This window comes from Notolepis coatsorum, assembly GCF_963971535.1.
Source record: "Notolepis coatsorum genome assembly, chromosome: 3".
Taxonomy (NCBI): Eukaryota; Metazoa; Chordata; class Actinopteri; order Aulopiformes; family Paralepididae; genus Notolepis; species Notolepis coatsorum.
The window spans coordinates 63,831,591-63,858,367 of NC_140167.1; the positions used below are offsets into that span (position 1 = coordinate 63,831,591).

Consider the following 26,777-nt stretch of genomic DNA (forward strand, 5'->3'; position numbering starts at 1 on the left):
ACAGACTCAATACAGACCCCTGACGTCCCAATCCATACCTAATTTTCTGACCCCCCCCCCCAAAACAGACACACACAGACACACACACACTGGCTATTCTGAGAGCCACACAATGGCAGTGATCTCAGCCTGCCCTGCACATTTCCAATGGGGCTGTTTCTACTAACACAACACACAGGTACTTACACACACAACCCCCACCTGCCTTCCATGATCAGACACATGGTTGGTAAGAAGGCTAGGTTTAAAGGTTGTAAATCAGATGACTCTCTCGCCCCACTTTGTATTGTGAAGCTAATTCCCAGACAGGAAGAAATTCTATAGTAGAGGCAATTGCTAAGATACACGAGATTCACCTGGTTTACAACATTGAAAACAAAGTCCAAGCTACTGTCACGGAGAGTGGGAGCATCTTTTTTCAACCGAAAGTCATGACCACGATGAGGCAGATGACCAAGATGAATTTCAGGCTGTGGATGCTATTCTTGCTGAAGAGACGGATCTCCATCTACCATACCACCAGAGATGTGCGTCACACACAATGAATCTGATAGCTTTCAAGGATATTGTGAAAGCTTTTGACACAGGGGCCAACGCGCGAAATGTACTAAAGTGCAAATGGCCAAATACTCAGCCTTATGGAACAAGGCCCACGATCACCACCGAAGCTGTGGGAAATGATACTGATTGTTCCACGTGTCATTAGCTGAAACTAAGAATAGCATGCACTGCAATACGTTGTTCCTTTAACCCTTTCACTGCCACACTACCGAATGGTTTAACACTTTCACTGCGACAATACGGAAGGTTAACCGTCTGTAGCGTGATAGTAAAGGGTTAACCTTCTGTAGTGTGGTAGTGAAAGGGTTAAGTGATGCGCACCTGGGGCAGGTGACCACCTGGAGATCACCAGGAGGAGTTTGCTTTCTTGAAAGAATAATGCTGAGGTCTTGAAGCCACTCACCAAGGAGAAACTAAATGCTCCTTTGGAACGCTGATCCTCACACTAATTACTCCGAAGAAGAAGCTATGTGAAAAGAAAGCTGCAACACACTTGAAGTCATTGGCACCATCGTACAGTAGCAGCAATAGACACACAGTAGGTCAACAGTTGGGATGCAAAAATGGCAACAGCAAGTATCCCACAGTTGTGTTTGTGGTGGTTGGAAGAAGCTGAAAGAGGAAATGCCTGCAGTCTTGGTGTTAGAGGCACCGCGCCTGGATCCAGCTGATGATGCTGTGATGATGCTGTATCCAGCTGGTGATGCTGTATCCAGCTGGTGATGCTGTATCCAGCTGGTGATGCTGTATCCAGCTGGTGATGCTGTATCCAGCTGGTGATGCTGTGATGATGCTGTATCCAGCTGGTGATGCTGTATCCAGCTGGTGATGCTGTATCCAGCTGGTGATGCTGTGATGATGCTGTATCCAGCTGGTGATGCTGTGATGATGCTGTATCCAGCTGATGATGCTGTATCCAGCTGATGATGCTGTGATGATGCTGTATCCAGCTGGTGATGCTGTGATGATGCTGTGATGATGCTGTATCCAGCTGGTGATGCTGTGATGATGCTGTATCCAGCTGATGATGCTGTGATGATGCTGGTGATGCTGTGATGATGCTGTATCCAGCTGATGATGCTGTGATGATGCTGGTGATGCTGTGATGATGCTGTATCCAGCTGATGATGCTGTGATGATGCTGTATCCAGCTGATGATGCTGTGATGATGCTGTATCCAGCTGATGATGCTGTGATGATGCTGTATCCAGCTGATGATGCTGGTGATGCTGTGATGATGCTGTATCCAGCTGATGATGCTGTGATGATGCTGTGATGATGCTCTATCCAGCTGGTGATGCTGTGATGATGCTGTGATGATGCTGTGATGATGCTGTATCCAGCTGATGATGCTGTGATGATGCTGTATCCAGCTGATTATGCTCTGATGATGCTGTGATGATGCTGATGATGCTGTGATGATGCTGATGATGCTGTGATGATGCTGTGATGACGCTGTGATGACGCTGTAATGACGCTGTGATGATGCTGTGATGCCGCTGTGATGATGCTGTGATGATGCTGTGATGATGCTGTGATGATGCTGTGCCCAACGACAGCAGCATGAATTCTACAGGGTTTCTTCAGTTTTGGACCTGGAAACTCTAATGTCAAAGGTGGTGTTGCTGATGAAGTCTGGAAGTATCTAGAGGGGTCAAGTATAAATCATAACTGCCTTAATGACTTTCCAAGGGTGAACAGGCTCATCCAACACCATCTGCCCCTGGAGTGCACCTGTTGAGTGGCTCTTCAGTCTTTATCCCCCAGAGGAGCTGCTTGACGGATGAACATTTTGAATAAGTGCTCCTCTTGCGTTACAATAGCAAACTCCTCCCTGTGGCCTTTGATTAACAACATCAGCAACAAATACTTGCTGATGAGAGAAAATGCGTCCATTTTATAAGGTGCAATCAATACAATTGTTTTGTAAACTACTATCCATTACGTTACTTATTACAAGAATTGCCATACAGTATATGTTTATGCATATCGTATATACAGTATATGGGTATATGGATACAAGTATTTTAATCTCTAGATGTTTAAAATAACATTATGTACAGGGCTGTAGTGATAGTTATGTACAACAGTGGTTTTCAAACCTTTTTTAGGGGCTCCCATAAATATTCCTATATAGCAAATATTTTTAAATATTCCTGCTGATGTTTGAGAATAAATTTGTAATTATTTATTAATATAATTGATTGGACAATCATCTCATGGCAAAATGTCAATATGTCAAAATAACCATTCCTAAAGTGATTGGGCTTGAACCTCATATGAATATAAGGTGAGGTCAGTGAAAATAAGAAAAGCAAAACATATAAACTTGAATTAATCAACCAATCTCTATAGATATATGAAAATACATGTATGGTCACATGCACACCCCCCTAATATATCCACGTGCTTCCTGTTTGCAGGGAGAGCCAATCGCATTCTGTGAGGAGAGCTTTGTCAGCCATCGCTCCAGCACCATGAGAAGCTTCCTGTCCATGGCTGTCAACCTCCAGCTCTTCAAACAGGTACCAACCACCTGTGTGTTTCTGTTTGTGTGTATGTGAGTTTCTAACTCCTTTGTAAAATATTAAATGTAAAAAAATGTATTAAACTACACTGTGTGTATGTGTATTCATTCATACACAATGTCTGTGTGTGTGTTTGCTCTCATGTGCTCTATTGTTTGTGTGTGTGTGTGTGTGTGTGTGTGTGTGTGTGTGTGTGTGTGTGTGTGTGTGTGTGTGTGTGTTTGCTCTTATGTGCTCTATTGTGTGTTGAGTGTCCTCTGTGGGATGAAGTGTGACACTACTATCCGTTACAAAAATATTTATAACTTTATTATTTAACTTTCATTACAACTTTGATGTTTCAGTTGCTAGGACCTTCATCAGTGTTTTGTTTTTACTTATTGGAGGGTAGTATGGTGATTTTACCCATGAGAGGACAGTAGTAGGATGATTTTACCCCTGAGAGGACACAGTAGTAGGATGATTTTACCCCTGAGAGGACAGAGTAGTAGGATTATTATTGCCTTTATTTATGCTCAAAAGATCATCGAGGACTGGCCCTCATTTACAATTGAGTACAGTTTAAAATAATTAAAAAATATACACAATAAAGAAAACAATCAATTAAAACTGGTACAAACAGAGAGACAGAATGTCAAGGGTTACCAAGTTATAAAATTTTTTAGGTGTTTTGTAAAGAGTGGTCCGTGCAAAGAAACTAAAGGCAGATCTTCCAAGCTCAGTACAAACTCGAGGGACTTGCAGCAAATGCCAGTCATTAGACCATGTGTGGTACGGTCCAGAGGACTGCACCCTTCACTTTATATATATATATGTATTTTATTGATTAATCCTCCACTGTTTCGTTTCTTGTCATGTGTCTGTGTTGGTGTTGTTTACTGTGAAAAAAGAAAAGAAAATGCATACACTATATTGCTGCAACAATTACCAAATGTGTTTTTACACAAATGGCTCAATAAAGGAATCTGAATCTGAACTAGCACAGACGTGATATAAGATGGCAGCTTCTCAGTAAGGGCCTTCTAGATAAACAAATACATATCCATCATGTCTCACAGACAGAGAAGACCACCCAACCTTTTCTGCAATGAGTGCTATAAACAGCACCAGTAATAATAATAATAATAATAATAATAATAAAAAAGAGCAGAATGATAAAGAGGCAGAGGCATGCCTATAAAATCACGTCACCATAATCCATAACAGAGAGAAAAAAGTTTGTTCTATTTCTATACAAAGAAAATTATCTTTTTGTCGTAATCTGTTGACAAGATTGTCTATATGATATTCAAATGTGAATTGGTCATCTATTCAGATACCAAGATATTTATATTATCTAACTCTGAATGTTGGAACCTTGTGCAATGGAAATATAAAAGTTTTCGCAGTTGCGTCAAGGTACCCGCAGATATAGAACAAACCACGTGACAGCCGTGGTTGTTTAAAAAAAAATCAGTATTTTTCAGGACGTATACGAGTCCTTATGTCTAACGATGCACTTCTTCGTCACAGACTGGAATTTCAAGTCCTGATGCCTAGAAACAGGCCTAACTAATTATTTGTTATATGGGCGTATTTTGTTAGATATACCCCTTTAGAAACACAATTGAGTGTATTAGCCAATTGGATGTTGTAGGAGGGATGTCCGACATTGTTACCACAGGGTGATTGATCAGTGATCCGACCATCATGATATTGGTGTTCAACAGTCTTACAATTTCTTGTTCACATTAATCCATCAATCGTATTAAGTAGGCTAATTTCTAAACTCATTTCTAACTCGTAACTCATTTCATAACTAATTTCTAAACTAATAGCCTATGAAGACGAGAATTTTATTTGTTTCGCAGATCAGTTGTGAGGGAAAGTCGTGCGGAAAGTTGGTTTGTATAATCAGTAGGGCTGTCTTAAATGCTTCGAAGCTTCGAACGTTCGATTCGATGGCACAAGCTTCGAACATTAAAAAAAAAATCGAAGTAAAAAAAAAAAAAATCTATTTTTTTTTTCAATTTTTTATTTTTTTTACTTCGATGTGTGTGTGTGTGTGTGTGTGTGTGTGTGTGTGTGTGTGTGTGTGTGTGTGTGTGTGTGTGTGTGTGTGTGTGTGTGTGTGTGTGTGTGTGTGTGTGTGTGTGTGTGTGTGTGTGTGTGTGTGTGTGTGTGTGTGTGTGTGTGTGTGTGTGTGTGTGTGTGTGTGTGTGTGTGTGTGTGTGTGTGTGTGTGTGTGTGTGTGTGTGTGTGTGTGTGTGTGTGTGTGTGTGTGTGTGTGTGTGTGTGTGTGTGTGTGTGAGAGAGAGAGAGAGAGAACTACCCATCCCAGTTAGGACAGCCGAATCCCGTCCAATCTTTCGCCGTCGACTAAAGACTCACTTCTTCAACCATTATCTGAAATGATAAAAAAAAAATAAAAAAAAATCTAACCGTGACTAACCTTACTGTCATGCACTTGTCCTAATAAACTAACCTACACTGTAACACGCAACACTTTGATGAACATTGTTACTCAGCTGATAGAGTTGTACCCTTCTTGCTGTCTTGTCGTACAGAACTTGTAAGTCGCTTTGGATAAAAGCGTCAGCTAAATGACTAAATGTAAGTGTGTGTGTGTGTGTGTGTGTGTGTGTGTGTGCGCGCACCTTGTAGAATTCCACACATAAGAAAGAAAGATACTGGGATGAATAAACAAAATAGGAAATAAAATGTAGAAATGCATGCAATACATAAATAAATATGAATCTCCATATATGAAATATAACATTTAGATAAGGTGCTACTGAGATGTTTTGGTGAGTTCTTTGTTTTTTTGTGGAAGTTGCCCTTCTTAAAAATGCATGAACATTCACTGATAATTGGTCTGTAGTGGAGTCTACAAGGTCTACATTGCCGGACCATGTAGAATCCGGACCTTGTAGACTGACATAATTCTGTGCATAGTTTAGTCTACACAGGCCATATTTCAAATAATCAAAATCTTACTTCATTCATCTTAAACATTCTTGATTTGGGGGATTGGTAGTTCCCATGAAATCTGAAGTTGTTCAAACGACAACAGCGATCCACCTTGAATTAAATCACACAGCCGAGTGAAACCTTGTTGGATGCGTCAGTCACGAAAGGGGCTACTTAATTAATTAATCCAACCCACTTTATTTATAGAGCACATTTAAAAACAACAACGTTTACGAAAGTGCTGTACAAGTCCCACAACATAAGATAAAAAAAAAAAAAAAAAAAATTAAAAAAAAATTTTTTTTTCGAAGCTTCGAATTAAAATCGAAGCTCGGCCCCGAAGCTTCGATTGCCAAAAAAAGCTTCGAAGGTCAGCCCTAATAATCAGGTTTATTATTAATAAACAGATAGTCAGTGTTAGTAGGGGGGGTATAATGTTATCATCCTCAAAAAGGTGTCTATTGAAGGCAGAACAGATCTCACTATGAACATATACTAAGCAATTGTAGCAGAATTGCTTTTATTATATTTGAGCACCTTCCAGAATTTTGCAGCATTAGAATAAGAGCTGGAGACCAAGTGGAAATAATAATCAGATTTGTCTTTTCTCACAAGAGACGTACATTTATTCCTAAGGTTTCTAAATGAAACCCAGCGGGACGCCTCTTCAGTGAGTCTAGCGAGGGACCAAGCTTTGTCTCTGGCCATGAATAAGGTTTATAGTTCAGGGGAAAACCACGGACTACATCTATTTTTCACCTTACTGTTCTTAAAGGGAAATTAACATTTTGTAAAAAAAATAAAAATAATAATAATAATAATCTAAAGCTAATTCAACATCAGGAATTCCAGATGTAAGATGAATGTCACGGTTATAGTTAGGGATGCCCCGATCGATCGGCCATCGATCGTTATCGGCCGATAATCAGTATAAATATGCGATCGGGGAATATTCGTCATATTCGCCGATCGCGGAAACTGATCAAGTGGATATCTCACTCGCTTGTCTCAGACGCACAGGACAGTGCAAACTGCTCCTCCTCCCTAGCCCCGCCCGTACCCGTGTAGAGTTTGTAAACACGCTGAGTCTAGATAGTGCATTCGACCTGAGCTAACGTTAGCTACCTAGCTATCGTTACTGTTTTATTTTCGCCGATCGTCAAAACAGATCTCACTCGCTGAGTTCTGTCTCAGACACCGGGAGCTGCACACAGTGCTGCGCGTCTGCTCCTCCTCCAGCTCCTCCCGCACGCATGTAAACACGGGTCTAGTCTAGTCTAGTGGGACGGGACCTCCATGAGCTAACGTTAGCTACCGCTACAAAATGACCCAGTCAACTATTCACTTTTAGTTTAATACATGATGAGGCATTGTCTAACTGAACGGTATCTAGCCGGCTAGCTACTGATAGCTCCTGATATCAACAAATGCTCCAGCAATAGTCTAGTTATCTAGTACTAGTGTATGATACCTCTGTTAGCTCACGTTAGCTTAGCTCACTGTTCAAAACGAAATGTCCCATTCAACTAAATAGTTCACTGAGGCGTTGTCTTAACGTTATATTTCCGGCTAGCAGTAGCTACAGACAGCTCCTGATATCAATGTCTTATAACACTCATTCGATGCATATTCGAAGCCCGGCTTGCGTCGCAGTCATTAACGGGGATAGCTGAGGGAGTAGGGTATATCTGCAGAGCCTAGGGTAAATCTGCAGAGCCGAATGTGATTTGATCAAAGCAGAGTATGTACACACAGACAGTGGAGATAGCGAGCATTTTGACTTGTTGCGTGGTGGCGATGTCTCGCAGATAATACAAGTACAAGTCTAATTATATAATATATATATTTTATAAAAAAAAAAAAAAAAAACTTTTTATATAAAATAATTTTTAATTTCTTTTTAATCAAAAACGATCGGTATCGGATTGGTATCGGCCGATATGGCTCACGACGATCGGTGATCGGTATCGGTGGCAAAAAACGTGATCGGGGCATCCCTAGTTATAGTGGTCATTTAGAAAATATTGTTCGGATGATTGTACCCCTGAGGATGATTGTACCCCTGAGAGAGCAGGGTAGCAGGGTGGTTGTCGTAATAATAATAATAATAATAATAATAAATTAAATGTATAGAGAGAAGCGCCTTTCTCAGACTCAATGACACTTTACAAGAGAGAGAGAAGCTATATAAAAGAGGGGGTAAAAATACAGGGGGGGGGGGGATTTAACAAATTAAAGAAAAATAATAATAATAAGGAGGCAAGGTGCTGTCCAATTGGATGAAACAGTAACAGAGAGGACAGACTAGTGGCATGATTCAACCCATAGAGGACAGGGTAGCAGGGTGGTTGTAGCCCTGAGAGGACAGGGTAGCAGGGTGGTTGTAGCCCTGAGAGGACAGGGTAGCAGGGTGGTTGTAGCCCTGAGAGGACAGGGTAGCAGGGTGGTTGTAGCCCTGAGAGGACAGGGTAGCAGAGTGGTTGTAGCCCTGAGAGGACAGGGTAGCAGGGTGGTTGTAGCCCTGAGAGGACAGGGTAGCAGAGTGGTTGTAGCCCTGAGAGGACAGGGTAGCAGGGTGATTGTAGCCATGAGAGGACAGGGTAGCAGAGTGGTTGTAGCCCTGAGAGGACAGGGTAGCAGGGTGGTTGTAGCCCTGAGAGGACAGGGTAGCAGGGTGGTTGTAGCCATGAGAGGACAGGGTAGCAGAGTGGTTGTAGCCCTGAGAGGACAGGGTAGCAGGGTGGTTGTAGCCCTGAGAGGACAGGGTAGCAGGGTGGTTGTAGCCCTGAGAGGACAGGGTAGCAGGGTGGTTGTAGCCCTGAGAGGACAGGGTAGCAGGGTGGTTGTAGCCCTGAGAGGACAGGGTAGCAGGGTGGTTGTAGCCCTGAGAGGACAGGGTAGCAGGGTGGTTGTAGCCCTGAGAGGAAGGTGTGGAGGCCTTCAGTCAGTCCTGTTTCTCTGGCCCTGGACTGAACTTTCCCAGGCAGAGCAGGGCAACAGTTCAAAGCCTGCTCCCATCTTGCTCCTGCCTAAGCAGTAGCATTGAGAAACAGGGCTGTTATCTCCCTTCCTCCTCCTCCTCCTCTCCTTCAGTACCAGGGGACAGGCTGAGGGTTATCTCCTCCACTCCTCTCCCAGTTAAAGTGAGAGGGGGCCAGCACTCCGCCCGAGATCTACTCCGGCCCTGACCCACATCCGCTCACACACATAACACTTACATACACGCACGCACACACACACACACACACACACACACACACACACACACACACACACACACACACACACACACACTACAAGCCCCCACCCATGCACTGAACCATTTGATTCAGACTCATCTTTGTTCATAATAGAACAAGGTCCAGAAGAATGTGTGTGTGGGGGCGCTGTCAACATTAACCTGCTTTCTATCAGCTATCCTCAGTCTACACACACACACACACATACACACACTCTCTCACGAACACACACCAAACACAAACACAATCACACCCATACACACACAGGCATGCAAACACAATTCTTTATCAATACACACACACACACACACACACACACACACACACACACACATTCCTACTGGAGTAGACTCTGGTGCAGTGAACCCTCTAGTTATTGACGAGAGCTAGCTACACACACTTCTCATTAGAAGCGCAGGGCTGCAGCTCTGTCCACATAATCCTTCCCACCATCAGTAATCATAGCTCATTCTCAAAGCACGTGTGACTGTGTTATGAATCAAAATGAGGAGCGAGAGGGAGAGCTGTTTATTCTGCGGAAAGATAGGAACAGCTGGACGTCTCTGTATTTATAATGGCTTTTATTTATTTACTGTGCAATGTACTTGGCTTAATTTATTTATTATTTACTGTTGCCATTATCCTGCTCTACCCTCATTGCTCTCATCCAGTTGCACTATGGCTCGCTCTGTATTGTATGGGTATAATGGTGGACGGACAATGTTACTGTACATTTGTGAATGTTGTAATGTTCCAGCGCTGATTGCAAAACTCCTGAGTACCCTGTACATGTGGCAAGTAAGGTTATTGTGATTCTGATAGGAGTAGGTTTAGTTTAGTTTAGTTTATTTTAGTTTAGTTAGTTGGATCCCCGTTAGTTGATGCAAAGAACGCCGACTAGTCCACCTAGGTTCCAACTTACAAAACATATGACGTACAAAGTGCAAGTTCAGAGAAAAACAAATAAGAACAAGCTAGAAGTATAATCAGACACATACCAAAAAGCAAGAATTCAAATTCCCACAAAGCAAAATTAAGCACCAATGGAAATTGAAGATGTAAAAATGACAATCACAAGGTCGTTTTTCAAGATTTAAATTTTTTTTTATGCTGGCTAGGTTGGGAGTATATGTGTTCCAAGTAGCCAAGTTCCAATGGCTCTGTGCATGATAGATTTATTTTAGAAGATTGGTTCTTGGTAGTGGAAGGTAAAAATGATGTCTGCTAGATCTTGTATTATGTTCATGAATATCTTCTCAGTGTACCAACTGATTATGTTTCTGATGAAAACGTGGTACGAGTGGTAGGGTCGTGGAAGCAGTGTGGTACAGTGGTAGGGTCGTGGAGGCAGCATGGTAGGGTCGTGGAAGCAGTGTGGTACAGTGGTAGGGTCGTGGAAGCAGCGTGGTACAGTGGTAGGGTCATGGAGGCAGCGTGGTACAGTGGTAGGGTCGTGGAAGCAGCGTGGTACAGTGGTAGGGTCGTGGAAGCAGCGTGGTACAGTGGTAGGGTCGTGGAAGCAGTGTGGTACAGTGGTAGGGTCGTGGAAGCAGCGTGGTACAGTGGTAGGGTCGTGGAGGCAGCGTGGTACAGTGGTAGGGTCGTGGAGGCAGCATGGTAGGGTCGTGGAGGCAGCGTGGTACAGTGGTAGGGTCGTGGAGGCAGCGTGGTACAGTGGTAGGGTCGTGGAGGCAGCATGGTAGGGTCGTGGAGGCAGCGTGGTACAGTGGTAGGGTCGTGGAAGCAGCGTGGTACAGTGGTAGGGTTGTGGAGGCAGCGTGGTACAGTGGTAGGCTCGTGGAGGCAGCGTGGTACAGTGGTAGGGTCGTGGAGGCAGCGTGGTACAGTGGTAGGGTCGTGGAGGCAGCGTGGTACAGTGGTAGGGTCGTGGAGGCAGCATGGTAGGGTCGTGGAGGCAGCGTGGTACAGTGGTAGGGTCGTGGAGGCAGCGTGGTACAGTGGTAGGGTCGTGGAGGCAGCGTGGTACAGTGGTAGGGTCGTGGAAGCAGCGTGGTACAGTGGTAGGGTCGTGGAGGCAGCGTGGTACAGTGGTAGGGTCGTGGAGGCAGCGTGGTACAGTGGTAGGGTCGTGGAGGCAGCGTGGTACAGTGGTAGGGTCGTGGAGGCAGCGTGGTACAGTGGTAGGGTCGTGGAGGCAGCGTGGTACAGTGGTAGGGTCGTGGAGGCAGCGTGGTACAGTGGTAGGGTCGTGGAGGCAGCGTGGTACAGTGGTAGGGTCGTGGAGGCAGCGTGGTACAGTGGTAGGGTCGTGGAGGCAGCGTGGTACAGTGGTAGGGTCGTGGAGGCAGCGTGGTACAGTGGTAGGGTCGTGGAGGCAGCGTGGTACAGTGGTAGGGTCGTGGAGGCAGCGTGGTACAGTGGTAGGGTCGTGGAGGCAGCGTGGTTCTCCAGACTGGTCTCCAGGGTAGTTTTTTTGTTTGCTTGGAGGCTCAACACAGTTCCACACATTCACACCTGGTAGCCGCCTATACAACCACAGTCTTGACACTGTTGGCCACTGAACAGCTCCGCTGGAGCAGTTGGGGGATTAGGTGCCTTGCTCAACGGCACTTCAGCTGGGGGTATTGCAGGGAGCGATGCTCATTCACTTTCCCACCCAGGTTTTTCCTGCCGGTCTGGGGGATAGAACCGGTGGCCTTTCTGGTCACAAGCCCACTTGTCTAAGCTTTAGACCAACGCTGCCCCACACTGTAGAGAAGTAGTCTACGATACGTTAGGCCCTGCAGGGCTATTGGAGCTCGTCAGAGCCGCCTCCTCTCTCGTTCCGGAATAGTCTTCTCAGCGACTCTAGCCTTTGGTGAACATTTAGATTCACCGCAATAATGGTGCTATGCAACCCACTATGTTCCTCAAGATCGTAGAAAAGGTGTATGGATTCATTTTGTGCTTGTTAAAGCCAGGAAACGGTGATTAAAAACATAATAATAGACTAGGTTAACGACCAGTGGTCACTATGTTAATTTAAAATTAAATATACGCAACTGTTTTACGATCTGTGGGTTTCTGTGTTGCATAATAAAATGATTGTGGCTAATAGTTCATTTTCACCAGAGGCTATGGCCATAGAAAAAACTAAAATATCTTCTGGAACCACAGGAGGGGGAGGGCCCTCTAGAGCTCTATACAGAATAGATGCAGGGTGGGGACCTCTTAATAATACATCCTGTCTGATATATAGCAGCCAAGTTTGAGTCTAGGTTTATATGTAGGAAAGTATCATTTTAAGTGTTAGGTAGAGGTTTATGTGTAGGCAAGTGCAGTATTAGGTGTTAGGTCTAGGTTTATGCATAGAAATTAATGTGGAAGTTTCCAAGCGTGTCAGGAATGTAGTTAACTCTGGAAACATTCTAGAACTCCCCCGGAGTGTAACCCATGGAATGGAGCTCGTCATGGGGAGTCGAGTACACGATGCGCTCGCCACTCGAGTGGTTGAGGGCGCACGGTCACCGTCGCCAGGCAATGTCTTGAAGCCACCGGGGCTAACCATTTAGATAACTAAATGCAAAGGCATAATGACAGAGGAAAAAAAGATGAGACCGTTGGGAATATCAACATTTTCCTCACATACTAAGACTAAATTTACAATAATTCCATGCCAAAACGGACTTCCATGGGCTCCGCCATTTTTTTAAAACGCCATCACCACGTCACAACCCGTGAACTCTGACCTTTCAGAAAATGTCTACTTACAAAGTTGTGAACAGCACGACAGTGTGTCGTTCATATGGACTTTTCTTGTGAACACGCCCCGGTTTGAAGGCACCATTAATGTTCTGATCCCAGAACGTTCTAAAGCTAACGTCGTATTTTGGTTCCGTTCTAAACCAACCATATGTTCTCTTTTTACGGGACAATGTGATACCTTTTACGGCACAATGTGACTGGTCCATGGTCGTTGACATCTTCATTGCAACTCAGATACATCAATACATGATTACTCTCATCCACACATGCATAATACGGTCTACAAGGCATGTGGACATATACATTATGTGTATTTTGTGGTCCAAGTAATGAATACCTCTCAGGCCTCTGTCCTGTCTGTCTGTACTGTCTGTCACGCCTCTGTCCTGTCTGTCTTTATGTCCTGTCTGTCTGTCTTTATGTCCTGTCTGTCTGTCTGTCTGTCTGTCAGGCCTCTGTCTGTACTGTCTGTCTTTATGTCCTGTCTGTCTGTCTTTATGTCCTGTCTGTCTGTCTTTATGTCCTGTCTGTCTGTATGTCTGTCTGTCTGTCTGTACTGTCTATCAGGCCTCTGTCCTGTCTGTCTGTCTTTATGTCCTGTCTGTCTCTCTGTCAGGCCTCTGTCCTGTCTGTCTGTCTGTCTGTCAGGCCTCTGTCTGTACTGTCTGTCTTTATGTACTGTCTGTCTATCTATCTGTCTGTCTGTCAGGCCTCTGTCCTGTCTGTCTGTCTTTATGTCCTGTCTGTCTGTCTGTCTGTCTGTCAGGCCTCTGTCTGTACTGTCTGTCTTTATGTCCTGTCTGTCTGTCTTTATGTCCTGTCTGTCTGTCTGTCTGTCTGTCTGTATGTCTGTCTGTCTTTATGTCCTGTCTGTCTGTCTGTCTGTCTGTCTGTCTGTACTGTCTATCAGGCTTCTGTCCTGTCTGTCTGTCTTTATGTCCTGTCTGTCTGTCTGTCTGTCAGGCCTCTGTCCTGTCTGTCTGTCTTTATGTACTGTCTGTCTCTCTGTCAGGCCTCTGTCCTGTCTGTCTGTCTGTCTGTCAGGCCTCTGTCTGTACTGTCTGTATTTATGTACTGTCTGTCTATCTATCTGTCTGTCTGTCAGGCCTCTGTCCTGTCTGTCTGTCTTTATGTACTGTCTGTCTCTCTGTCAGGCCTCTGTCCTGTCTGTCTGTCTTTATGTACTGTCTGTCTCTCTGTCAGGCCTCTGTCCTGTCTGTCTGTCTTTATGTACTGTCTGTCTGTCAGGCCTCTGTCCCATCTGTCTGTCTGTACTGTACTGTACTACTATTTCATGGTGTCTGTGCAGCCTTGTTGTAGGGGTGTGGACATTTCTCGATTCTAAAATGCATCGCGATGCCGACATGGAGGATTATGCATCGATGCAGTGACAGAACATAATCCATTATAAAAAAAATTATTTACTCTCTTGCTAGCTTTTATGTTCTTTTACAATGTAGCGCTTTGGGATTTGCTCCACAACTATAAAGCGCCTTACAAATCAAATATATTATTATTATTATTATTATTATTATTATTATTATTATTATTATTATTATTATTATTATTATTATTATTATTATTATTGTTGTTGTTGTTGTTGTTGTTGTTGTTGTTGTTGTTGTTGTTGTTGTTGTTGTTGTTGTTGTTGTTGTTGTTGTTGTTGTTGTTGTTGTTGTTGTTGTTGTTGTTGTTGTTGTTATTATTATTATTATTAAAGCTAGTGCTCTGGTCATGCATCCACTCAACTCATAGAAAATACAGCCTGAGACTATTCTAAAAGTATTTATACTAATACTGATACTAATAAAAAAGAGTATTGAACCGTTTTTAACAGCTGGGTATCGAGATACCTTTCTAGTATCTGTATCATGCAACACTAGTAAAGATATTTATTTTGACATTCTGATTTAAGAACTTTCTAAATAAAAGTAAATGTATCTGACTGCTTGTATTAATTGATGAAAAAGTAGCCATGTGCAGTAATATAGATTATAAAATTGAGGATGTAATATATTATTGAGCTGCATCGAGATGCATCGTAGAATTGAATCGAATCGTGGACAGCTGAATCGTAATCGAATTGTGAGGCCAGTGAAGATTCACAGCTCTAATAAAGGTACAGTATGGTGGTTTCCTTACACAGAAAAGATAAGAGCTGTTTAGCAGGCTGTGACATATAGTACAGCCGTAGAGACAGAGCTGTTTAGCAGGCTGTGACATATAGTACAGCCGTAGAGACAGAGCTGTTTAGCAGGCAGTGATGTACAGTACAGCCGTAGAGACAGAGCTGTTTAGCAGGCTGTGATGTACAGTACAGCCGTAGAGACAGAGCTGTTTAGCAGGCTGTGATGTATAGTACAGCCGTAGAGACAGAGCTGTTTAGCAGGCTGTGATGTATAGTACAGCCGTAGAGACAGAGCTGTTTAGCAGGCTGTGATGTATAGTACAGCCGTAGAGACAGAGCTGTTTAGCAGGCTGTGATGTATAGTACAGCCGTAGAAACAGAGCTGTTTAGCAGGCTGTGATGTATAGTACAGCCGTAGAGACAGAGCTGTTTAGCAGGCTGTGATGTACAGTACAGCCGTAGAGACAGAGCTGTTTAGCAGGCTGTGATGTACAGTACAGCCGTAGAAACAGCTGTTCAGCAGACTGTGACGTACAGACATAGAGACAGAGCTGTTTAGCAGGCTGTGATGTACAGCCATACAGACAGCTGTTCAGCAGACTGTGACGTACAGCCATACAGACAGAGCTGTTTAGCAGGCTGTGACGTACAGACAGAGACAGAGCTGTTTAGAGTGTGCCCTGGCCTGTCTCCACCACAAGTACCTGTGGGAAATATAGACTTCCTCCATTGACGTCCTGTCAGTGTGTGTTGTCCTATGTAGTTTGGTTTGAGCTCATTTACACATGGAGTTCAGCTTAGTGCATACAGTATATCTATCTATCTATCTATCTATCTATCTATCTATCTATCTATCTATCTATCTATCTATCTATCTATCTATCTATCTATCTATCTATCTATCTATCTATCTATCTATCTATCTACAGTATCTATGTTAGATAGAGAGTGAATTGTTTAACACAATAAACCCATTATTATATTTTTCCAGTGGAAATATGATGATTTAAACCAAATATATGTTTTCTTTTAATGTGATGATGAATAGGCAACTTTCTGAGGCAATTTAGTCTGCCAATTTAATTACCCTCAGTAGGGATAGGTATCAGAAACTAGAACGAATTCAAATTCTAAATCTATAATGGCAACACTTTGTTGGCAAAATGCTGCATCAAAGTGTTGTTTGTGTATCAAGGCCTTTAGCTTCACCATCATCATCCGTCTCTGGCTGTTACTCCTGAGTGGCCGATCTGACATAGTCTTTCTTTAATTGTAGAATAAATTGCTTTTGATGTAGTCCTCTCAAAGCAAAGGAAAGGGGCTGAGAGCCTTCCTTTGTGTGTGTGTGTGTGTGTGTGTGTGTGTGTGTGTGTGTGTGTGTGTGTGTGTGTGTGTGTGTGTGTGTGTGTGTGTGTGTGTGTGTGTGTGTGTGTGTGTGTGTGTGTGTGTGTGTGTGTGTGTGTGTGTGTGTGTGTGTGTGTGTGTGCGCACCCACGTGCATACTCCTGCGTACATTAATTTGTGCACACACACACACACGCATTTCTTCTGGCGCTCCTTGGTGATCACATAGTCTGCCATTGTTGAGTAATATCTAATTAAGGACCACAGTGTGAGCAGGTAATCTGGCCAGGGACTACGGGAGGGGGAGGGGGGGGGGGGGTAAATGGGATCTTTGGCTGGGTGATGATTTGGGTTGATTATCTCCACTAATTGGGCAGGCTAAGCAGCGCTGCAGTGGCTGGAACCTGCAGGCTCATCTCTCATTAAAAGGATCTAATGATGGAGGTCCCAGCCCCCTCTGACCAGAGGAGAGGGTGGTGGTGGTAGCTAGTTAGCTGGGTCTCCACTGAGACCTTCCACACGTGCAACCCCCACCTGTGAAAACACTATGTACAAGTAGCCTAATACTAAAGGATCACACCCTAACTATTAACTATGACTAAAAAGAAAACATGATTGTGGTTGTTGTGATTTGTGTTTATAGTTATTGTTGCAGTGGAAACACTGTCAGTCAAATGACTAATAAAATTTTTTCTAGCTCTAGTTATCTCGGTAGGGCCTTACAGATACAATATATATATCACAACATATCACAACATTATGTTTCTATCGGGGCGGCTACGTGGCGTAGTGGGCAAGGCGCTCGCCACAAAATGCTGGAGACGCTGGGCTCGTCAGTTCGAGCCCAGCGCTCCACATTTGCTTTCAGTTTAGCTGGTCGTCCGTACTAATACACATTGGCCGTATTAGGGGGTGGGAAACTGATGGGTGGGGATCGGGCGTTGTGGACAGCGACTCCTACAGGTCGGTTGGTGCGCCTGCGCAGTAGAATCAGGAAGTGTCGGGGGCAGCGTGAGCCTCCCACGCGTTACTCCTCGCCACTGAGAGATCGAGCTGCGCAGGTGAAAAGATGCGACTGCTGTTACCTCAAGTACCGGAGGGGACTTGTGCTATGTATGACTTAGTCCACATTGCAGCCGGCTTGTGGGAGGCAAGAAACAGCGTCAGTGACAGGGGAGGGTTGAATTGGATGATACGAAATTGGGATGGGAGAAAATATAGAAAATGGGAGAAAAAGTGGATAAAAAAAAAAAAACATTATGTATGCATCAGCTAATTAGCACACATTTCATAATAGTACATTACAATAAATCCAAGAAGAAACACGTTAACTGTAATGTTAATAGAAACAAATAAATAAATAAAAAGCTGATTAAAAACTGCCTCTAAAAGTATTGTCTTGTCATTACACCTTTTCTTTAAAACCTGATTTTGACTGAGCAATGTGAGAAAATGAAACAAATCACAAATGATGATAAAGTCCAAAGTCCAGCTTCTTAAATATCATTATATTATACAACAGGTCCGATCACGCATTGTGATTGGTCGAGAGCGTTCTAAACTGTGAGTATATTAATGATACACTGTTAAATAGTAGTACGGACCTCTACATCTACCGGTATTCAGAAAAACAGCATTATTAGACATTCCAATCCAAGGATGCGCTGGAGAAAAGCCGCAATTAATCCTTCCAACACCACCAAGTTGACGGCCTGGTCATTTAACTGGCCCAACTCCCGGAACTGTCCGAGGTGCTGATGACTTTTTCCGACTTTCGATAACTTGTTGATAGCCCACTCCATTTGAAATTCCATAGGAACAAGACATCTTTAGGAACAAATTTTCTACGCCAAATTCACTGAAATCGATATAAAAGACCCTAGAATTGTCTGTATTCAGCCTATATTTTTCCTGACGGTGCACCTTGCTGTATAAAAGCAATAATACACTCGAACCAGTGGGATATCATGAATATATTGCCACTCTGTGATGCCTACGCCACTCGAGCTTCGCTCTCGGGGCTGCGGGCACATCACAGTCGTGGCAATATTCATGATTGAGATTACACAGTCGTGTATTATTGCTTAATTATATTTATATTTTAATATTTTTCATCCAAAAAAATCAAAAAGATAAGCGAGTAGAGGTACTTCCTACTGCACCTCCTACTGCACCTCCTACTGTTCCTTCTACTGCACCTCCTACTGCACCTCCTACTGTTCCTTCTACTGCACCTCCTACTGCTCCTCCTACTGCACCTCCTACTGCTCCTCCTACTGCACCTCCTTCTGCTCCTCCTACTGCACCTCCTACTGCTCCTCCTACTGCACCTCCTACTGCTCCTCCTACTGCACCTCCTTCTGCTCCTCCTACTGCACCTCCTACTGCTCCTCCTACTGCTCCTCCTACTGCACCTCCTACTGCACCTCCTACTGCACCTCCTACTGCTCCTCCTACTGCACCTCCTACTGCTCCTCCTACTGCACCTCCTACTGCACCTCCTACTGCACCTCCTACTGCACCTCCTACTGCACCTCCTACTGCTCCTCCTACTGCACCTCCTACTGCACCTCCTACTGCACCTCCTACTGCACCTCCTACTGCACCTCCTACTGTTCCTCCTACTGCACCTCCTACTGCTCCTCCTACTGCACCTCATACTGCACCTCCTACTGCACCTCCTACTGCTCCTCCTACTGCACCTCCTACTGCACCTCCTACTGCACCTCCTTCTGCTCCTCCTACTGCACCTCCTACTGCTCCTCCTACTGCACCTCCTACTGCTCCTCCTACTGCACCTCCTTCTGCTCCTCCTACTGCACCTCCTACTGCTCCTCCTACTGCACCTCCTACTGCTCCTCCTACTGCACCTCCTACTGCACCTCCTACTGCACCTCCTACTGCTCCTCCTACTGCACCTCCTACTGCTCCTCCTACTGCACCTCCTACTGCACCTCCTACTGCACCTCCTACTGCACCTCCTACTGCTCCTCCTACTGCACCTCATACTGCACCTCCTACTGCACCTCCTACTGCACCTCCTACTGCACCTCCTACTGCACCTCCTACTGTTCCTCCTGCACCCCCTACTGCTCCTCCTACTGCACCTCATACTGCACCTCCTACTGCACCTCCTACTGCTCCTCCTACTGCACCTCCTACTGCACCTCCTACTGCTCCTCCTACTGCACCTCCTACTGCTCCTCCTACTGCACCTCCTACTGCACCTCCTACTGCACCTCCTACTGCTCCTCCTACTGCACCTCCTACTGCACCTCCTACTGCACCTCCTACTGCACCTCCTTCTGCACCTCCTACTGCACCTCATACTGCACCTCCTACTGCTCCTACTGCACCTCCTACTGCACCTCCTACTGCACCTCCTACTGCTCCTCCTACTGCACCTCCTACTGCTCCTCCTACTGCACCTCCTACTGCACCTCCTACTGCTCCTCCTACTGCACCTCCTACTGCACCTCCTACTGCACCTCCTACTGTTCCTCCTACTGCACCTCCTACTGCACCTCCTACTGCACCTCCTACTGCTCCTCCTACTGCACCTCCTACTGTTCCTCCTACTGCACCTCCTTCTGCACCTCATTCTGCACCTCATTCTGCACCTCCTACTGCACCTCCTACTGCACCTCCTCCTGCACCTCCTTCTGCACCTCCTACTGCACCTCCTTCTACACCTCATTCTGCACCTCCTACTGCACCTCCTTCTGCACCTCATTCTGCACCTCCTACTGCACCTCCTTCTACACCTCATTCTGCACCTCCTACTGCACCTCCTACTGCACCTCCTTCTGCACCTCCTACTGCACCTCCTTCTACACCTCATTCTGCACCTCCTACTGCACCTCCTTCTGCACCTCATTCTGCACCTCCTACTGCACCTCCTACTGCACCTCCAACTGCTCCTCCTACTGCACCTCCTACTGCACCTCATTCTGCACCTCATTCTGCACCTCCTACTGCACCTCCTACTGCACCTCCTACTGCTCCTCCTACTGCACCTCCTACTGCTCCTCCTACTGCACCTCCTACTGCTCCTCCTACTGCACCTCCTACTGCACCTCCTACTGCACCGCCTACTGCACCTCCTACTGCACCTCCTACTGCACCTCCTACTGCACCTCCTACTGCACCTCCTACTGCACCGCCTACTGCACCTCCTACTGCACCTCCTACTGCACCTCCTACTGCACCTCATACTGCACCTCCTACTGCACCTCCTACTGCTCCTCCTACTGCACCTCCTACTGCACCTCCTACTGCTCCTCCTACTGCACCTCCTCCTGCTCCTCCTACTGCACCTCCTACTGCACCGCCTACTGCACCTCCTACTGCTCCTCCTACTGCACCTCCTTCTGCACCTCCTTCTGCACTTAAAATTCTGAACGCTTCTCAGTGATGAATGTGTTAATAATATTGTCAAACGGAACGAGACTTTTTTTTTGCCATACAATGTTTGCCACAGCTCATTGGTCACGGTTGTCATTTAATGACAATCACCTGCTATTTGATTGAAATCACCTGCGGTTTGCGACCCAAGACGTCTGCGATCGAACACTATGAATGTGGTCTCGGTTTGTTAATTGAAAACAGCACCATTGAAATACGACTGAACGGTCTCCACAGAATACTTGCTTTGATAAACGTACACAGAAAAAAAGGAAAGGAGAGGAAGTCCAAAGTCGCATCAATAAACTTGAAGATCTTCAAGATGATAAAAATTGAATAAAGATGAATCAGTCTTTTGAAGAAAAGTTTCTTTATTTTTATTTTTTGCCTCCCTCTTCTATTTATTCAAATTCTTGTTGCACAAGACGGTACACAAGTCTATACAGTAACGCTCCTCTCAGACGCCAGTGGGCTTAGTGTGCCGGTACGCCTGCCTGGGAATCAAACCCACAGCTCTTATCGTACACAGAGATGATAAGGAGAGAGAACCTTTGATGTGTTTACGACTTTTATTTAGATTATTTAGTTTTTCTTCATCCCTTCCCTTCCTGTCCTCTCCCTTGTCTTTGGTCACGGGATGTAAAGATCCCCCCGGACGGCTCTTCATGCAGTAATGTCTGAGGAATGCTGTTATTTTAGTTCCCTGTTTATCGCAGGAGGAGCTGAGTGTGTGTGTGTGTGTGTGTGTGTGTGTGTGTGTGTGTGTGTGTGTGTGTGTGTGTGTGTGTGTGTGTGTGTGTGTGTGTGTGTGTGTGTGTGTGTGTGTGTGTGTGTGTGTGTGTGTGTGTGTGTGTGTGTGTGTGTGTGTGTGTGTGTGTGTGTATATGTCTCTATAGATTCAAGATTTTAACAAGTACAATGGAATGCTTACTCTCCACTCACTCCCTCAGCGTGGGACAATAGGAAAAGCCGGTGTGTTGTTGTGCGCTCGCTTGTGTGTGTGTGCGCTTGACTGCTTATTTAATGTGCGTGTGTGTATGTGCACTCTTGCTCCTGTGTGTGTGTGTGTGTGTGTGTGTGAGGGAGAGAGAGAAAAAAAGATCATTAGAGAGAGAGAGGGAGAGGGACCGAGAGAGAGGGGGAGGGGGAGAGAGAGATGTGTAGCTGCCTGGGTTATTAAGACCATATTTATGAGAAGTGTGTTATTTGCTCCATGTGACAACAGGGGGAAATGAAACTTCCTGGTGGCTGCTCTCAGACAGCAGAGCAGCTTGTAGTCTGCTGCCATAATCCCTCACCTGCTCTGCATTACCTTCTCCCTCCCTAATCTAGCCAGGATTAATACCTCTCTGCTGCGGCCCTGTGTGTGTGTGTGTGTGTTTTTAGTTAAATGTTCTCTGCTTGTGTGTATGTATGTGTTTATATGTATTTTCTGTGCATGTGTGCATACCCCCTTCCACCACCACCACCACCACCACCACCACCAACCCAACACCATTTTTTAATAAGCACGCTGTAATTTATGGTTGCAGTTCATTGACGGCCGGCTGGCCAAATTGAACGCAGGCCGGGGCTTCAGCGACGTGTTTGAAGAGGAGATCACGGAGGGGGGCTTCTGTGGCAGTAAGTGGTCCAAACCTCTTTGATAAAAAAAAAAGAAAAGCTATATTGATTTAACATAGCAACTTTTGTTTTATAGCTATGCAACACGATGGAAGTTTCAGGGCAGTGTAGGAGGGTAACATTGCCGGAAGCAGGCATTTATAAATTGGAACCAAAAACATAATCTAGTTAAAATAGTCGACCAGAAAGAATTGCATAACAAAAACATAGTTGGACGTTTAGTCTGGTCATAATTGAACCCTTGCAATGAAAAACCAAGTCAAAATAAGTCTGTTTTGAAAATCTTTGAACAGTCCATGTATTTGCAGTTGTAAAATCGATCCTCATCACATCAGGCTGCTAAACGAACAAAAAATCGCTAAACGAACAATAATCACTATGCAACAACCATCAAATGCACACAGCACACACACCCACACGCACACACTCACTCAAACAAACAACACACTGCAGCACCCACTCTCCACACTTTAGATCACACAAACACACTTACACTTTATATTTATTGATAAAGGATTTGCACTACAACTCGTACACCTACTGTGAATTGTACCTAAACTGCACCTCGTCCATTTATGCCTTGCACTATATAGTATTGTATATTAGTACACTGCACAGTATTGTATATTGTATGGTAACTACGTCTACGAACATTGTACATATGTCTAAACTGAACACTGTGACCTCTTTTTTTACTTCTAATTTTTACTATGTTTTTATTTCATACTTATCTTGTCATGCACAGTCTCTGGAGCGCAACAGTAAGAAGCATTTTGTACAAAAGTATTCTGTACTTCTGTATGACAACTATTAAAGAAACTTGAAACTTGAACTTGAATGTGTGTATGTGATGTACGTGTGTCACCAAAAAGTACTCGTTCTTTAGCTGTGAATGTAGTCAACTAAGAGTCATAGCACAGGTCTTTGTGGCCTAATCACTTAGTTGATTTAATTGGCAAATGTGTGAAGTTGTGCTTCCCACATATTCTTTACATCTCATGCTTACCAGAGATGTACTTGTTACTTTTCTGGAACAAAGGCATTAAAAATTACTTACTGACTAACAAAGCCTTGGTTGACTTGAGCTCAAACCGACAGATTAATGGATGAAGAGGGGGCAGCCCTAACATTTGGCACACACACACGCACACACACACACGCACACACACACACACACACATGCACGCACACACACACGAATTCAGTTACCTTCACCTGGTCAAATGCTTTCATCCACAATGTCCCTGGAGTTTTTGTGCCTGGAGAAAGACAGTGGAGGGAAATAACCAGGTATGAAAGGGGGTTAAACACCAAAGATCCTTGTGTGGAGACGACACTACATTATGTGGCGATTTTACATTTTGAGAGCTAAATCTATGATTTCAACTCAAAACTTGCATGCGCATTTTGGAACAAGAGTTTTGCCTACAAGATGACATTGACACAAAAAAAATAGGAATTGGTATACTCTATATACCACTCTATAAAAATAGAATACTCAGCCACAATACTTGCCACACAGCCATTTTGTCATTTTGTTACACACTAAATAGGCACATATTTATACCTAAAGAATAAAATACCCAGCAATTATAATGATCGCGACTAACAAACGGTGTCATATAGTTATATATTAGCTCGATATTTCAGAACCGTCAGTCATCTTATGTCCACCTCACTCTACATAGTAAATACTATGGAGAAGCAATATGATTCATTCACATTTCCCTCTGTTTTATCTCCAGGTAATTCCAGGTCCTATCAACAATGGATGCATACTGTAAAGGTATGTGCCTGTGAAGTCCCTGTGTTGCCTTTTGGCAGGGTGGGGGTATTGGATCCTTTTGGCAGGGTCGGGATGTTGATCCTTTTGGCAAGGTGGGGGTATTGGATCCTTTTGGCAGGGTGGGGGTATTGGATCCTTTTGGCAGGGTGGGGGTGTTGGATCCTTTTGGCAGGGTCGGGATGTTGATCCTTTTGGCAAGGTGGGGGGGGGGTGTTGGATCCTTTTGGCAGGGTCGGGATGTTGATCCTTTTGGCAAGGTGGGGGGGGGGTGTTGGATCCTTTTGGCAGGGTGGGGGGGGGGGTGTTGGATCCTTTTGGTAGGGTGGGGGTGTTGGATCCTTTTGGCAGGGTGGGGGTGTTGGATCCTTTTGGCAGGGTGGGGGTATTGGATCCTTTTGGTAGGGTGGGGGTATTGGATCCTTTTGGCAGGGTGGGTGTAACTGAGGGGTACAATTCCCTGACTGTATTACTAGATATGATACTTACTACCACTACCTTTGTACTTAATATTCGGCCACCCAGTACACGGCATAAATATATTATGATGAACACTGTCACGTAGATGAAACGGATCCAACACAAATGTACGAATTAGAAATAGGTCTTTATTTCTACACAGCGATGGTGTGTAGAGCAAGCACTTAATCAAATCAATCACATTTATGAATAGGAATTAGTATGCACTTTTATGGCAAGAGTATTCGTCGGTATATCAATAGAGAATGTCCAATCTCTGAAGGCGCAGGTGGTACATATACGACCTGGAATAGTTTAAGGAATAACAGCAATGATACTTGAATGATTATATACTGGATCCACTAGGGGGGGGTTAATCCGGTCGCTTGTAAGCCGACAGGAGTAGGAAGGGGGGGGGGGTAGAATCCGGCTGCCTCATCCGGCCAAGGGTATCCCAGGTGAACCCACTGTAGTGCCGTTCAATGCGCCGGCGATCCTTGGACCACAGATGAAAGCAGGTGGACTCTTTGTGGGCCGGCTCTCTCCGGTCCACGGGGGAGAGACGTGAAGCGACCTCGTCTTGCAGAGCGTCTCCTCACCTTGCTTCCTCTCCAGGGGGGGGGGTTCCAACACACGGCAGTGTCGGGGGTCTTTATCCATAGAATAATCAATGTATACAAAGCATAATCCGTGCCTGGGAAGGCGGGCTGTCGTCGGTAGAATAATCCGGTATACAGGTCCACTCGCTCGTCGGCTCTGGGGCTCCTCGGGTGCAGCTTCACGTGGGGTCAACCACCCTGGATAAGCAGCCAGTTCTCTGCCCGAAACGATGGGGTACTGACTACGGTAGTATTCTCACCGCACGAAGCACTATATATTAACAGACTATTATTAGCTTAATAGACTACGTCCAACTCGACGATATAGTGCCAAATATGACTATTCAAATATTAATATACACGATGTCTCAATACCGATGGTAGGCGAACTTGGCCTTACTCCCACACGTGGCGTCGCGGGGAGGCTTTACGTCTGTGACTCTATTGGAGGGTAAGAAACTGGACTGAAAAGGAAGTCCTACTTTAGTAGCGCAGTATATATACGCACTATGAACAAATAGTCCCATTAGTGGTGCGGTAGTCAGATTCCTACGCGGAACTAGGACTTGTTCGTACATGTGGAGCGGTACGTTTGAACTGGGTCTGAGGGGTATGGCAGCCTGGCACCAAGGTCTCGACCAATAGTAGAATGGAGACTATTATGGGATGTTCAGTAGGCTAGAATGGATATTCAATGCATATTGTACAAGGAATATACAAGGGATATCAGGGAATATTAGAGAATATACAAATACAATTAAATATATATATATAAATAAATATATATATTCGGTTTAATCTGGCCCTTCACAACAGCCACCCCCTGATTGGTCCCAGACCTAATCAGTTAAACAGAGACAGATTAATCGCGTTGTCTATTTACACATAAGGGTTTGCTGTAGGGGTCAGTCAACTTCACAAAGTCATAGGGTTATAGGGTCATGGTCATCATCGATTGTGTCTGGGAGTCGGGGCAGTTCTATGAGCCTCGCCACGGGACGGGTGTAAGTGCGACCCTGGACGAGCACTTCAGCTGCTCGGACCTTGCCGTCGGCACCGGTAATCACTTTGCTTACGCGGCCGGCCGGCCACATAGCTCTGGGCAGTGATTGATCAATAATCATGACGACTGTTCCTTCTGTCAAATTGTCTCTCTCCTTTACCCACTTCTGGCGGGTCTGTAGAGACGGTAGGTAGTGCAGTAGGAAACTGCTCCAAAACTCGTCGGCTAATACTTGGCTGTACCTCCACATTCGTCGGCCGTTCGCTTCTTCAGGCCGGTACATTGTCTGGGGTAATGCAGGATCAAGCCGCCCCATCAGGAGTGTGTTGGGGGTAACTGGGTCGATATCCGCCACATCACTGGAGACATATCCGAGGGGCTTCGAGTTAAGTACTCCCTCAATCTCCGTGAGGACTGTCATTAGGACTTCTTCCGCCACAGTCTGGGCCCCA

At 44.9% G+C, this 26,777-nt stretch overlaps 1 protein-coding gene across 1 annotated transcript in view; it reads left to right on the plus strand.

Moving 5' to 3' along the window:
* Window positions 1-26,777, plus strand: part of dennd1b (DENN/MADD domain containing 1B) — a 467,783-nt gene that overhangs the window by 387,085 nt on the left and 53,921 nt on the right. Inside the window, exons 14-16 of the mRNA XM_084311228.1 lie at window positions 2,985-3,086; window positions 22,391-22,481; window positions 24,227-24,267. Coding sequence (XP_084167354.1) covers window positions 2,985-3,086; window positions 22,391-22,481; window positions 24,227-24,267 — 234 coding nt within the window. The remainder of the gene's footprint in view (window positions 1-2,984; window positions 3,087-22,390; window positions 22,482-24,226; window positions 24,268-26,777) is intronic.